At 36.8% G+C, this 13,002-nt stretch overlaps 1 protein-coding gene across 1 annotated transcript in view; it reads left to right on the top strand.

Annotated features, from left to right (window-relative positions):
• Positions 1 to 4,801, top strand: part of LOC104159573 (potassium voltage-gated channel subfamily H member 7-like) — a gene marked incomplete at both ends in the record, with an annotated part of 24,469 nt that extends 19,668 nt beyond the window's left edge. Inside the window, one exon of the mRNA XM_009697514.1 lies at positions 4,587 to 4,801. Within this exon, the coding sequence (XP_009695816.1) occupies positions 4,587 to 4,801 (215 nt within the window). The remainder of the gene's footprint in view (positions 1 to 4,586) is intronic.
• Positions 4,802 to 13,002: the final 8,201 nt, after the last annotated feature.

The following is a 13,002-nucleotide window of genomic DNA, read 5'->3' as shown; positions in this document are numbered from 1 at the left end:
CCAGGACCCGAAGAAGGGGCGGCCTGTGGGTCATGCTGTACAGCCGTGAATATGGGTGGCTTCTACCTATCCACCTGTGTGGCTTCTTTAAAATAATATTAAATAATAACAATAATAATAACAACAACAATAATAATATCCTCCCTAAAGAGGTTTGATATTACGAGAGGATTCAGGGCTGAGTGTGCCTGTGAGGACAGAGAGCTTTGCCGCTGTTACCTTGCAGAAAGGCACCTAAGAGCTGAAGAAAGTAGTGTTTCTCCAGTATTTACTCAGAAAGGCGCTGCTCAGCTTGCTGCCACGGTAAAAACTTTTCCTTCTGTGCGTCCTGGGCAGGTGCGGGGCCTGAGAGCCTGCGCGGGGCCACCCGTGCAGTCCCATACCCCGTGCAGCCAGCTGGCCTGTGCTGCTGCCCACAGCTGCAGGTGCCTCAGCCTCACTTAACTATGTGAGGCTAATTCGCACTTCATGGGTTAGTGCTTTTGACCTCCAACCCAGTGCCAGACTTGTGGAGAAACAATTTTCTAGTGTTACTGTTAGGGGAAGTTAGCTAGAGCCAGTCCTACTACCTGCTGATCTACTCTAAACAGTTTTACAGATTCTCTCTCAAATGTCAAAGTGACTTCATCCTGACTAAAAGTCTACATAATATAACCAAGGAGGTGAAAAAATATTCTAATTCAAACCACATACATATTTTGAAGCAATATTTTCTGCTTTTTCTGATGTAGATTTTAGTTGTCTTTTTTCTCTCTTTTTCTTCACTTTTATTATGCTGAAAACCAGACAATGGTCGCAATGTCAAAGGTAAAGTATACATCTAGACTGTACCTTCCAGTGTTTCAAACAGCCACACTTTTTGGCATGTTACTTTGGCTGCTGTATGAAATGTTCAAATGCAACATTCTCATGCTGACCTCTCTCGAGTCAGGTGCATTACTTAAGTTGTATATGTTAAACACGTAGTTATTCCCTTAACTATTGTCTCAAAGCACTAACTCCCAATCCCTGGAAAAAGTGAAGGCATAGATAAATGGTCATTTGACTTAATTATCTGTTAATTAAAAAAGAAGGGAGGGAGATAGAACATACCATACTTATTTAAGTCAGTGCTGTTGTCCTTAAGCAGGCAAAACTTCTGTGGAAGCTACCAGGAGTTTTACCTGTGAAAAGATGTATAATTGGGCAGAGCCACTAACAAACAATCTATTGTTACAGCATGCTTAGTTTTCAGTTAACTATCTATCTCAAAAATAAAATAATTGGTAATCAGGAGCCTTGTGGAACTATCTTCACTTATTCCTCTTTTGTCTCCTTAAAACTAGTTTCACGTTCCTGGATGGCAGGGGGTATGGTTTCAAGCTTCCTGTAGTATTAAAATGTGCATGCATGAACTTCATTGCCAATTTAATGTTTAAATAGTATTTAGTGGAGTTACAAGATTGTTTCTATTCACCAGCACTGAGCTACATCTTCAGAAGCAATTTGAACATAATTCTTAAGTGACTTCCTCCATTTCTAGAAAACAATTACTGCAGTGTTCAGTTTAATTGCAATATTTGTAGCTATGTCTGAAAACTGGTTTGTGACTTCATGCATGATGCAAAAAGTGTGTGTACCTGGTAAAGTCTTCTCTCTAAACTGCATGCAGTGCATGACATAGATTCCGTAAAGCGATTCGTGGACTACGAAATCATTGCATTTGCTTCATGTGTATGTTGGAAAAAATCTTGGGGGAAAAAAATACAGTCTCTGTACTGTAAAACAGCTTTTATAAATGTATTTACTGATGGTGAAAGATGGTGGATTGGCAGTTCAGGAGAGAGAAATCATTTCTCAAGACATTGTGTAAGCAGGGACAATGGAATCCTACCATAAAAATGGGGAGTTCAAACTTATCCTTAAAGAATCTCCTTTGTAGGGTAGGCAGAATCATGTCATTCTCCCTGCTTATTCAGTTCTTGGCTGCTCTACTGAATCTGTCAATCAGGGTGCCAATTAGTGTCAATTGTGACTGTGGTTTGTTGTGGTCCTCTTTTTCTGCTTCCTGCTATAAGAGTATAGCAAAGGTCCACTAGCTGTCAAGTATAAGCTCAATTGCTGCCAGCCTGGGCTGTAATGTCTTTCAGTTAATTACCATTATCAATGAGGTACATATCTACCTGTCACCACTTTCTAAAGCAAAAAAAGATGGATAAAAAAAGCAAGGTTTTATTCACACGTGCAATTAACTTAAGTCTAATATCACACACTAGGGCATGATTCTTAGGTAGCAAAGGAAAGAGTAATTCCCTTTAGAACAGAAGCAATAAAAAATTTAAATCCCAGAAAGCAAAACTTCAATGCAATTTAAGCATCTATAAAGCTACCATTAAAAAAAAAAAACTTATCTACTATCTAATCATGGATTTGCCTTGTTCATCTGACAAATGGCCACAACTTGATACCCTGCTCATGTCTAAGCCTACTCAATATTCAAAAAATATTAATTGCTACAACTATGTGGGGAAGTAGAGCTGAAAAACTGTAGTCTGACCATGTGTACGTAGCACATGTCAGCCAGATTAACCACTTCACCGATTTGTGAGGAGACTGTGAGCCCTGATTGATTTTGAACACCACTTTTTCATAGACTCATGTAGATGATGTGAAAGATAGATTCACATCCTACCTAGGCCAAAAGGTGTTCAAGCACAATATTCCAATTTCTTGGTAGTGTCCTCAGTACCAGGATTTTTAGCATTCCCTGTGGGAGAAAGGTAGTACTTTCTTCCTTTTTCCAATGAAGCTGTTCCACAAAGAATATACTAGGGTCATTGATCAAAGGAGAAAAAGAAGGACTGATTTTGTAGTTTAGTGGTTAGAGCACTCACCCACAAATTTTTGTTTGTCTTACATCAAATAATCTCTGGACAAAATACAGAAAGTGTTGAAAGCAGAACCACCAGATTGATGTCTCCCAGGGGAGCACCTGAACTGGTGGTCTAGAGCATCATGCCCTCCCTTGTCATTTTGAATTCCGTTCTGCATAGTGGCACAATTTGAAATGGAGTGGTAGAGGATTTCTATCTCTGGCCCAGATTAACATATAATTAGCATGAATTTAGGAGGTAGAAAGCATATGTATAAATCCTTTTAAGCTAAGAAAGCAAATTAAAAGTCTGGTTCTTCAGCAAGTGTTCTAAGCCAGGTGTGAGGCAAGACCAGCCCTCACTTAAAGAATTAAAAAAAAAAAACCACCCCACCCCCCCCCTCAAGAAAAAAAAAACAAAAAACAATAGAATTCAGCACTGCCTGAAACATTTCCCCACAGCTATCTCCAGGCAGCTGTTTGCTTTGAATTTCACTCATTCACTCATTGAAAATACAATCCAGCTATTCCAATGTTGACTCTACAATTTACCCCATAGGCCTAATCCTGTCCCATTGGCTGTTCCTGAATCATAACACGAGTTCTTATTTCCCTCCCAGGAAGACAAAAATAACTCCAAAAAACAGTAGAAGAAAAAACACCACATTTGTGCCCATATTACAATTAGAATATGGTAAGGTTCTCATGTGGGTCTGACAAATACCCTTTGATCCCACACTTTAGATACCTTGTTAATGTCTGCAAGACCTGGATTTTTTCTTAAATGCATAACTGGATCTAGATCTTGCTGCTAAAACATCCTTATAGTTCTTTTTTCCAGTATTATTCTCAAAAGCGAGTTTTCCTTACTATGAATAATTTTGGCTTCTGCACAAACTTTATGATGGCAGTAAAAAACAAATATACTGATCAGTTATATTGCTTTCTTGTACAAAGAAATCTGTTCAATATTGAAAAGAGTAATTATAATGGATGTGTACATCATGAAGTATACAAACTCCATATTTTTCATCTATCATGATGCACTGAAGTAGCATAAGATGTTTAAGTGTATATTAAAAGCTCCATTAATATTCTACATATGGGTATCCCTATTGTTTTCAATATTTTGTTGGTAATGACAATTGAAGAGATACATTTTGAGAGTTTGTGATACTCCAAAATTAAAGGCTTTTAGGACAATGTTAGGTTAATATTTCCATTGATTGAGTATGGAGTTACTTGATGAGTCAACAGAGGTAGAGCAGGGGTCTACTCAATTTTCCAGTTTACCAAAAGGTGTTTTTGAACTAGCTATCATGTAAGCATGAGCAACAATATGGATGTGATAATAGAGCCTTTACTCAGTCCAGACACTCTTATATAATCATGTGTCCTATTTCCACTTTTATAAACAAATTCAGCTAGAATTATAATGGAGCATACCAGCATACCCAGTAACAAGTAAGGACGGATGCATTATGTACTTTGCAATCCATTAACTTTATAAAAAATATTGGGGGCTATATGTAAAGGAAATTTCATATTTACATCCAATACTAGATTTGATTCTCATTAGCAAGAGAACTCTTTTTAAAATGTAATTTTTACTATTAACAAGTAGTATACTGAAAATTAGTTTTTAACTACCCTTTTACCATATCCCACTTAAACATTAATGGTAACTTATTTCTCTGCATTTGTCAAATACTAAATATGTGTTCTGATTTTTCAGGGCCTTTTAATCATATCAAGTCAAGTCTGTTGGGATCCACATCGGATTCAAATCTCAACAAGTACAGTACAATCAACAAAATTCCTCAACTCACACTGAACTTTTCAGATATCAAAAGTGAAAAAAAATCTTCATCTCCTCCTTCTTCGGAGAAAGCAATTATTGCACCTAAGGTGAAAGATCGAACGCACAATGTAACAGAGAAGGTTACCCAGGTAAGGTAATACCCATTATTTTAGTTCCTTTTCAGTTTTGTGGAGCCAATTATCAGTGTATTCAATAGATTGTTACTCTTTTCATGAATGATTTGGATATCTCCAAGACAATTTGAAGGGTTTCAGCCATTACTTACTTTACCTCCAGTTGCACATGAGGTAGTTCACAACATTAGATGATACTGCTGACAAACAAATCTTTTCACCTATTTTTCAATGGAAACAAACTGTATTATGCACCAAGTACCCCAAATAAATCCACTAATTTCAATGATTCCTGTCAGTCATAAATCTTAGTTTCATTCTTTTTTGTTTTTCTCAGCTTTATGAATTGATGATTAGTGCAAGGCACAACATGATAACAAATGGTAGGTGATTGTGCCACTGGTACAAGTAACAAAGTTACATCTTGTAATTTCTGTTCCAGCTCTCTGGCTTTTCATAATGCTCTTTCCTGTGGGTATCTTTTCCATATGCGCACATCAAAAAGACTGTCAAAATGCAAAGCAGATACCTTTGGACTGCATGTATGATATATTCTGTCATACTTGGGAATGAGGCATACAGTTGAAACAAAACTGAAAACAATTCAAGATAGCATATTTCTGCACTCTAAGACAGATACAGTGCCCTCTGAAGGCAACAGAAGTTTTCAGCTAAATTCAGTGTAATTATTACATTTGTGTTGTAATGTCATATGGAGATTGATGAGGACAGGCTACCAATGTGCAACATACTGAAAAAAAATATAAGACATTACAGTATCCCAAAGAACTTTTATGGTCTTAGTAAGCAGAGAGTCAGCCCTTAAATGCCCATCCACTGACAGACTGAAAGGGGTTAGGAGTGCTTTGTATTAGAATGCAGATAGAGATTCCATAAGGAATATCTTGCCAAGAGCAGCTTTTGACTTACTGCTGACCTGCCTTCCATAGACCAGACTGTGACTTCTCTACATTGGTACTATGCCAGATATTGTCTGTGCTCCTACTCCCTTTGACAGATATAAAAAAGAATGTATTGTACACCCTCCTAGAGAAACAGAGATAAAAGTTCTGTCAGTTCTATCTTCAGATCAGTTAGTGCGGAGAAAGTAATTGGATTTTTATCTTTCATATATTTTGTCTTTGATAGCTAACTTGAGTCTGCAACCATTGTACTTTCTTCCCTGATCAGTTGTGAAAGACTTAATCTCTTCCGGATCCATTTTGATATGTTTTAAATTATTCATAGTAGTTATATATAGAAATCTTTTCACAGATAATATGGTAAAAAGTCAAGTTACACTAAAAAGATGAATTTTTAAAAGTTATGTCAAGCTTGATTGGTTTTTTTTTCAAAATTCTGACTGGCTAATTAGTGTCAGAGTGCCAAGTTTCTGGGGGAAAAAAAAAAATTAAAAAAATCCTGTGTTTATTCTCCAAACAACTCAGATATCACAAAAAGTTCCAATAGAAATGGCTAGGATCAGCTAAGCCTTCCAGGAACATTGATACTAACTAAATTCAAAATGAAATTTGAAATGCTCTGTAGACACTTCACAAAAGACTTCAAATTTAATTTTACATTGGTTTATGTCCTTTTCTAGAACTGTCTTAACCAATGTGCAGAGTATAATTTGTGTAGCAAACTTTCATAATACACCATTCATCGTAACTGGAAAGAATTCCCCATAGCTGTTCCTTTTTCTCTTTTTATATTCTATTATTATTCTATTTATATTTTATATACTTTTTATATTCTATTTATTATTAGTTGCTGCAGCAGCCTAAACTCTAGTATTAGGTACAGGGAGAAACTTCTAGGAGGTGTGAATAAAAGTAGGTCTACTGAATTTGATAGTCAAAGATCTAGTTAGCTAGTTGTTCATGAATTAGATTAGAAATAGACATTTAGAAGGCGAAAGTGGCTAGTTTTAGTCTTGTTTATGTTTCTAATTCCCAGTGATTTCAATATGTTTTATAAGAGTCAGCGCTTTGAAGGTTCCACTGCATGTCTGCCTGTAAATCTCTTTGTAAAACTTTTCATAGGCCCATAGAACCATTTTGTATCTGCAGAATAGTGCAAAAGAAGTTTTGGAAGGTTTGAGCAGAGTGTTGAGAATAGAATATGGCAGAAACATCAGATGAGATAGTTAGGGTAAGCTCATGCTGGCACAGTCCTCTGATACGTAAAACTGTGAAACAGCGCCAAAAATTACCTATTTAATCTATAGAACAATATCAGTAAAAGTGCAAATGAGTATAAAATGGCCACAGTAAGTTAAAAGGTCACCCTTAATTAGAGTACTGACATCTGAAATAATCCTCTCATAGAGAAGTTAGGGTGGGAATTCCAAATGTCGTTAGACAGAGCGTAAGAAATGCAGTAAAGGGATAGATAACATGATGTGGTTTTTTGGGATTGCGGAACTTGGTGACATGGAAGGCCACTTCCAGTCACATATTGCACCATTCAAACATCGAACCGTCTCTCTCTTTGTACTCCTTATTGTGTATCTCCCTTTCCATTCCTGAGCTTTGCTGAGAAATTTGGTCCTGCTGCTATAACCTGACGTTTCCACTATGGTAGCTCCTCTCACTGTGCAACTCAAAATATAGAGACATGGACTCTGGTATGCACCACACTAAGGTATCAGTGAGCCTCACAGTTGGATCAATAGGCTCTGGATTCTCTCTCATGCATCAATAATATCAAACCAAGTATCAGCAGTACAGGACTCAAGAACAAGTTCTTCTTTCGAGAGGTAACAGCTGTATGACTTCTATTATATCTACTAGCTGGAGAAGTAATTCAGGTAGTGAAGACAGTGAAAAAGGAGAGGATGACATATAGCTACCTTCCCAAGGTAGAGGAAGAACAATGAATAAGATAAACAAGAGAGTCATGGCCATTGTGTTTAGAGGAAGTGATATTTTCAGAAAGCATGTGAAGAGGAGTGACATGCTTTAGTTGTAAGATTTTAGTGGAATAAATTAGGAGTAGAAAGGAGAATAAAGTTTGGAAAATAATTTTAGAAGGAATAGGAGATGTTGTAGGACAGCAGTTGATATTTTGAGTGAAAAATATGAACTTTGAAATGCAAGTAGAGAAAACAAGATTTCACTACAGAGTTTAATAAATAATTTAATTAATAAATAAATTAATAAATCAAATCATCAGCATCTTACCTTTTAAGTAATACCGATAAATTAATCTCTTCAAAAAGAGCTAGGCTATAAATTCTACTTCAAAGACCCTTCCAATATTGTCTTACTAGTTAACAGGAGTGTTCAGGACATTATGTAGAGATGAAAATTGCCTTAAGATGTAGCTTGCAGTGAAGTGCTGCACATGTGATGGTCCTGAACAAGTAGATACCCGGATCGCTTGGCCTTTCACCTGGATCTTCGCTGAGCAAAACTCCTTGTGTAATGCAGAGTAGCATAATATCTTCTGGATGCCTGTTTCTGTACAACACTGACTTATACTCAGGGGAATAGCCCAGTAGGAGCTGCCAGATAGCCCTTATCGAAAAATTGGCATTGTCATATCCCAATGTAGATATTTGTCACTAAAATTAGATTTATGCTTCCATTCCACTTTACTGTAAGGTGGTTTTTTAATGTTTCAAATTATAATTTCCAGAGGTACTAAACTAGACTCTCTTCTAGAAGAGTCTCAACTTACTTTTTTTCGTTATTCATTTTTCTTTACAGTCTGTTCAGGAGGACAGTCCAATTTCTGCACTCTTTTGCACTGACAGGTTCAGTTGGGGTCCTGACACTGATTGTTAGAAAGAGACAAGTCTTCCCAGAGGCACAAAAAGTTGACTTTTATTGAAGAAAGCAGTGGGGCAAAAATTTGACATCTGTCCCTTAACATTTTTGATGAATACATAAAGGGGACTTCTGGCCTTAAAATTACAGCATGTAGAGGCACAACAGTAAGTGATTTTATCTTTTGTTTAAATATTGATTTATTTTAAATCTTCTTACACATCCAGATCACACTGATGTATGGCCCCAAAGTTGTGAACCCTGTTGTGAACAGACTCAGAGCAGCATAAAGATAGGAATAGTGCCTATGCTTATTTTCAAAGAAAAGAGAGAAATCCTGAATATCAGATTAACACTGGCAATAAACAATAGCTGGCCCAATTAACAAACTTATAAATTATTGGTCTGTTTATTGTGTTGTTTAAGAAAAACTATTTTGTGGCCCCTGATAATTAACGTTCAGAGATTACTGATCCCCTCGAAATTCATCAGTCTGTTGAGATACAGCATGAGATTGAAACACTCAGTATGTATCTGTTATTTATTATTTGTCTCAATAACTGACTTACAGGAAGGTAAAACTCTATGATCTTTAAACTTCTTGTAAATAATACTTTTCAAAACAATTTCATCATCCACCCACCTGTAGGAAATATATATACCCAAACTGGTTATATGGCTGATCAAATGATAAATATATATCTTGATGGGCTACACAGTTGATTGAAAGATTGTAATCTGATTTGCAGACATGCTGAACACTGACAGCTTTTCTGAAAGTGGAGCTCTCAGTGAAGGGGGGGTCATGTATGAAGTGATAGACCTTGTAGTTTCACTGCATGTTTTTGTAATCTGGCCAGACTCTGTTCTGCATCCTCGAAATGTAAAGAAACAAGTAACAATATCCCCCAAGGCCAGTCTCCACTATTGATATAAAAAGAACTATTATGTGACCATGACTTCAAACTGACCTTCAGGTTTTCAGGCTAAAAGAAGACTAGCAGCATCTAGGACAGAGAGGGGCAATATAAGACCTAAAAATAAACCAAATTATTGATCTATACATTTTTAGCAGTCTGATTCAGCTGACACACTGCACTGTTTACAACATCATGCAATAGCTCACACACAAACATTTCAAGGCTGTTCATTTTGGAACACAAGCTGACATAAAGCAGAAAATTCTGAATTAAGGGGAAACAATTTTGATATATCTTCCAATTACACAGCAAGGCATACATATAATAATGAAATTGGAGGGTAAGCAGAACCGACATTCCCTAGTTACAGTATGGAAAGATTAAATTATTGGTTTCTGCTGAAGTGAGAATCTTCTTTTTTCTGTTATTTGCTATTCCTGTTCTCAATGATCAATTGACATAACTTATACAGGAATTATTCCCTTTGTTTACAATCATATTTAGGACCCTCATGCAATAAAATTTCATCTTTTATTGTGATTATCTAATTCGACTTTGTAATTACTATAGATGTAGTTACAGAAATAGTATAAATGTGTATAATTTCATTATCATTTACAAGGTGTGACACACTGTGTGTGAAAAGAAGAAAAGCAGAGAGCATCATGGTGATGGCAAAACCAAGAAAAATACACCAGTCTAAGCGTAGTCATTTATACCTGTAGAAAGATGTCACCAAAACTGGAGAGTAGGCTCTTTTGCAGCCAAGCAAGTAGCTATACAAAGTGCATGGAACCAGAAAATAAAGCCCACTGTTTTGATCAGTTTCAGAAGAAAACAGAGCATTTTTATTGGAATTACTTGCTATTGCATCAAGTAATAAAATGGCTAACATAGTTAGAGATTCACAGCAATTGTGAAAGATAAAATATTCCTTCCTTCCATTCCTCTTCTCTTTGTGACAGCTGAATAGGCTAAGGCATCTGAACTGCTGCAGTGTTTTGAGAAGATTTCACAACATATGGTAGAAATGGAGCAGTCAGAAAGCCCAGCTGCTTTGAAGCATGTAACCTGGATACATCGTTAATTAGTCCATGTCCTTCCCCCAAGATCTACTCTTCTGAAAATGGGATTGCCTGATTTTGCTGAGTTGGGAAAAAGTATCCAGTATCTTCTATGAATTACAGTTTCGAGTAACCAATGTTTTGTGTGATCTCTTTGTTGTTACTGGCTTGAACCGAATACGCAGTGATCAGTTCTGTGATGCTAACATGAGATGGAGCGTATGAGGTTTTTTAATACTAGATCATTTTCCAAAGCAACATTCTTCTTTTGATGATAATAAGTGGAGGAAAATAGATAAACACAGGCTTGCAGACAAAATTTGTAGTTTGTGCTGAAAATAATGAATTTGATTAGTATGTTGGGAGTGTAAGAACTAATGCCCTACAAAGCAAGTAAAACTGATCAAAACCAAGGTGTAGGCAGCACTTAGGCAAACCTCATTTCTCCAGACTAGAGCTCTAAACTCCTAAACTACCACTTCACGGTGGATTGACTTTGGAAGTTTCTAAACTTGGTAGGTTACTCAGCTGAAACAAACAGTTTTGACACCCACCAGAACTGACCCACCATGAACTGCAAGAAGTCAAGCCCCTGCATAGCCCCTTTCAAGCCCCACTGAGATCCAGAGAACGGGCAGAGTCTTCTGATCCTCTTGGCATGCACAGCCTGAAATAATACCTTTCACACATGCACTTAGAGTTGCCTTAAAACATCCATGAAAGGAGTCACGGTCTCATTTCATGTAACCTTAGAACCGTAACAAAATGTGGTGTGGAAGAGAAGGGACCTCTAGAGGACATCTAGCCCAACCTCCTAATCAAAACAGCATAACTTCAAAGTTAGATCAGAGTCAGGTGGTTACCATGTTAACTCAGGAAACAGTTTCTATGTTTAGGTCAGCATAAGCATATATTTTCCCGGAGAAAATCACTCAGCGATAGACAGCAATAGCAGCTGGTGTGTGGAAAGAAGGAGGGAAGAGGGTAGAAAGCTGTGGATCTCAGGGGCCAGAAAGAGCTGGCGTTTTACAAGAAACATTGCTGGTGTACCTAACATCTAGGGTACTCACTTAGAAAGAGGCAGTCCTGGGTTGTAGTCCCAGAGTATTTTGCCTGTTACTTAACTATGTAAATGACCATCTGTTAAAAAAATCACAGAAATAAGCCTAGGCGCCAGGGACTCAGACTCAGGACTCCCTCACTGTCTGAGTGTCCTTACCCTCAAACGCACTGTAGTACCACCATTAGATCTAGCCACAAAATGTCATAACCTGGACAGGAAATATTTAGCATTTACCTGAAATTATGTATTCACTCCTATTAAGAGTCATTTTCATCAAACAAAAAATGCAGGTACGTTCAGCTAACAATTTAATACTCATTTCTTGCAAGTAGCAAGTTTCCCTTTTAACATAATACTAGCTAATACACAAAGTGAAAAATTAGTGAGTAATTTGAAAGATTAACTTTTTCAAGGAAATAGTTAAGTTCTCACACATTGCTAATGAGAGAAATTGGTGAATAAACTAAATGTTGAGAGCAGAAAGTTCCTGCAATTTGCAGCTAGTAAGGTGATGATATAACTGGTGATAATTATAAAGCAGTTATCTTCTACTACTGATTAGAAACCAGGTGGCCTTACGCATGTAAAGGAGAAACAGCAGCAAGACTATTATTCTTTTGGCTTGGGCAGGGGGTAGGAGAGAAGCATGTGGATTGGTTGGTTTTGATGTATTGACAGCTGAGGAAAATATTTTCTGGTTAGGGTTGGTTAGGGTTTGTTAGAGTTTGGGATTTTTTTCATAGGATTAGAAACGGTATGAAAGAGCAAAGACCATTAAGCCCAGTCAGCACAGTATGTTGTTTGATGAATTCTGAATACTCAAAATTTATTAGCCAAATGAGAAGGTCATTCTTCTCATCTGTTACCTGTTGTGTGTTAGAACCTGGATAATGTTTTCAGCTTACAACTGATAAAAGGATCAAGAGAGAAGAGTGTTCCCAGAATAGTTCAGATATAATGCTTTTCCAAAAAAAAAAAAAAAAAAAGAGGAACACTTCTTAAATTATATTGAAATAATAAAATCACAGTAAGGGAAAAATCAGGAATCAGTTGTATGAATCAAAAATCAAAGGGTCATTGAACCCCAAATGTTACGTTTATGAAACAGTGTGCTGATCAGTGTGGTAACATGTAGTTGCAATGCATTTATTGAGCTTTGTGGGTGGTACAGGTGATACTGAGCATAAAATTAATGAGCATAGCGCAACAAAAATCTCTAGAAAATATTTACTAAAAGGGGCTAGTTCAGGCCATCTGGAGAGTAGAAATATACTACAAAATTCACATCTATCTGAAATAAATTACCTAAATTGCATGAATATTTAGTTGATATTCAGAGTACCTAAAGAACTCAAAGAGTTTCTTTTTCCTGATGTCAGGGTGGCCTTGTATTAGA

This window comes from Cariama cristata, unplaced genomic scaffold, assembly GCF_000690535.1.
Source record: "Cariama cristata isolate BGI_N322 unplaced genomic scaffold, ASM69053v1 scaffold25153, whole genome shotgun sequence".
Taxonomy (NCBI): domain Eukaryota; kingdom Metazoa; phylum Chordata; class Aves; order Cariamiformes; family Cariamidae; genus Cariama; species Cariama cristata.
Note: the sequence above shows the minus strand (reverse complement) of the source record. Positions and strands in the feature narration are given on the sequence as shown.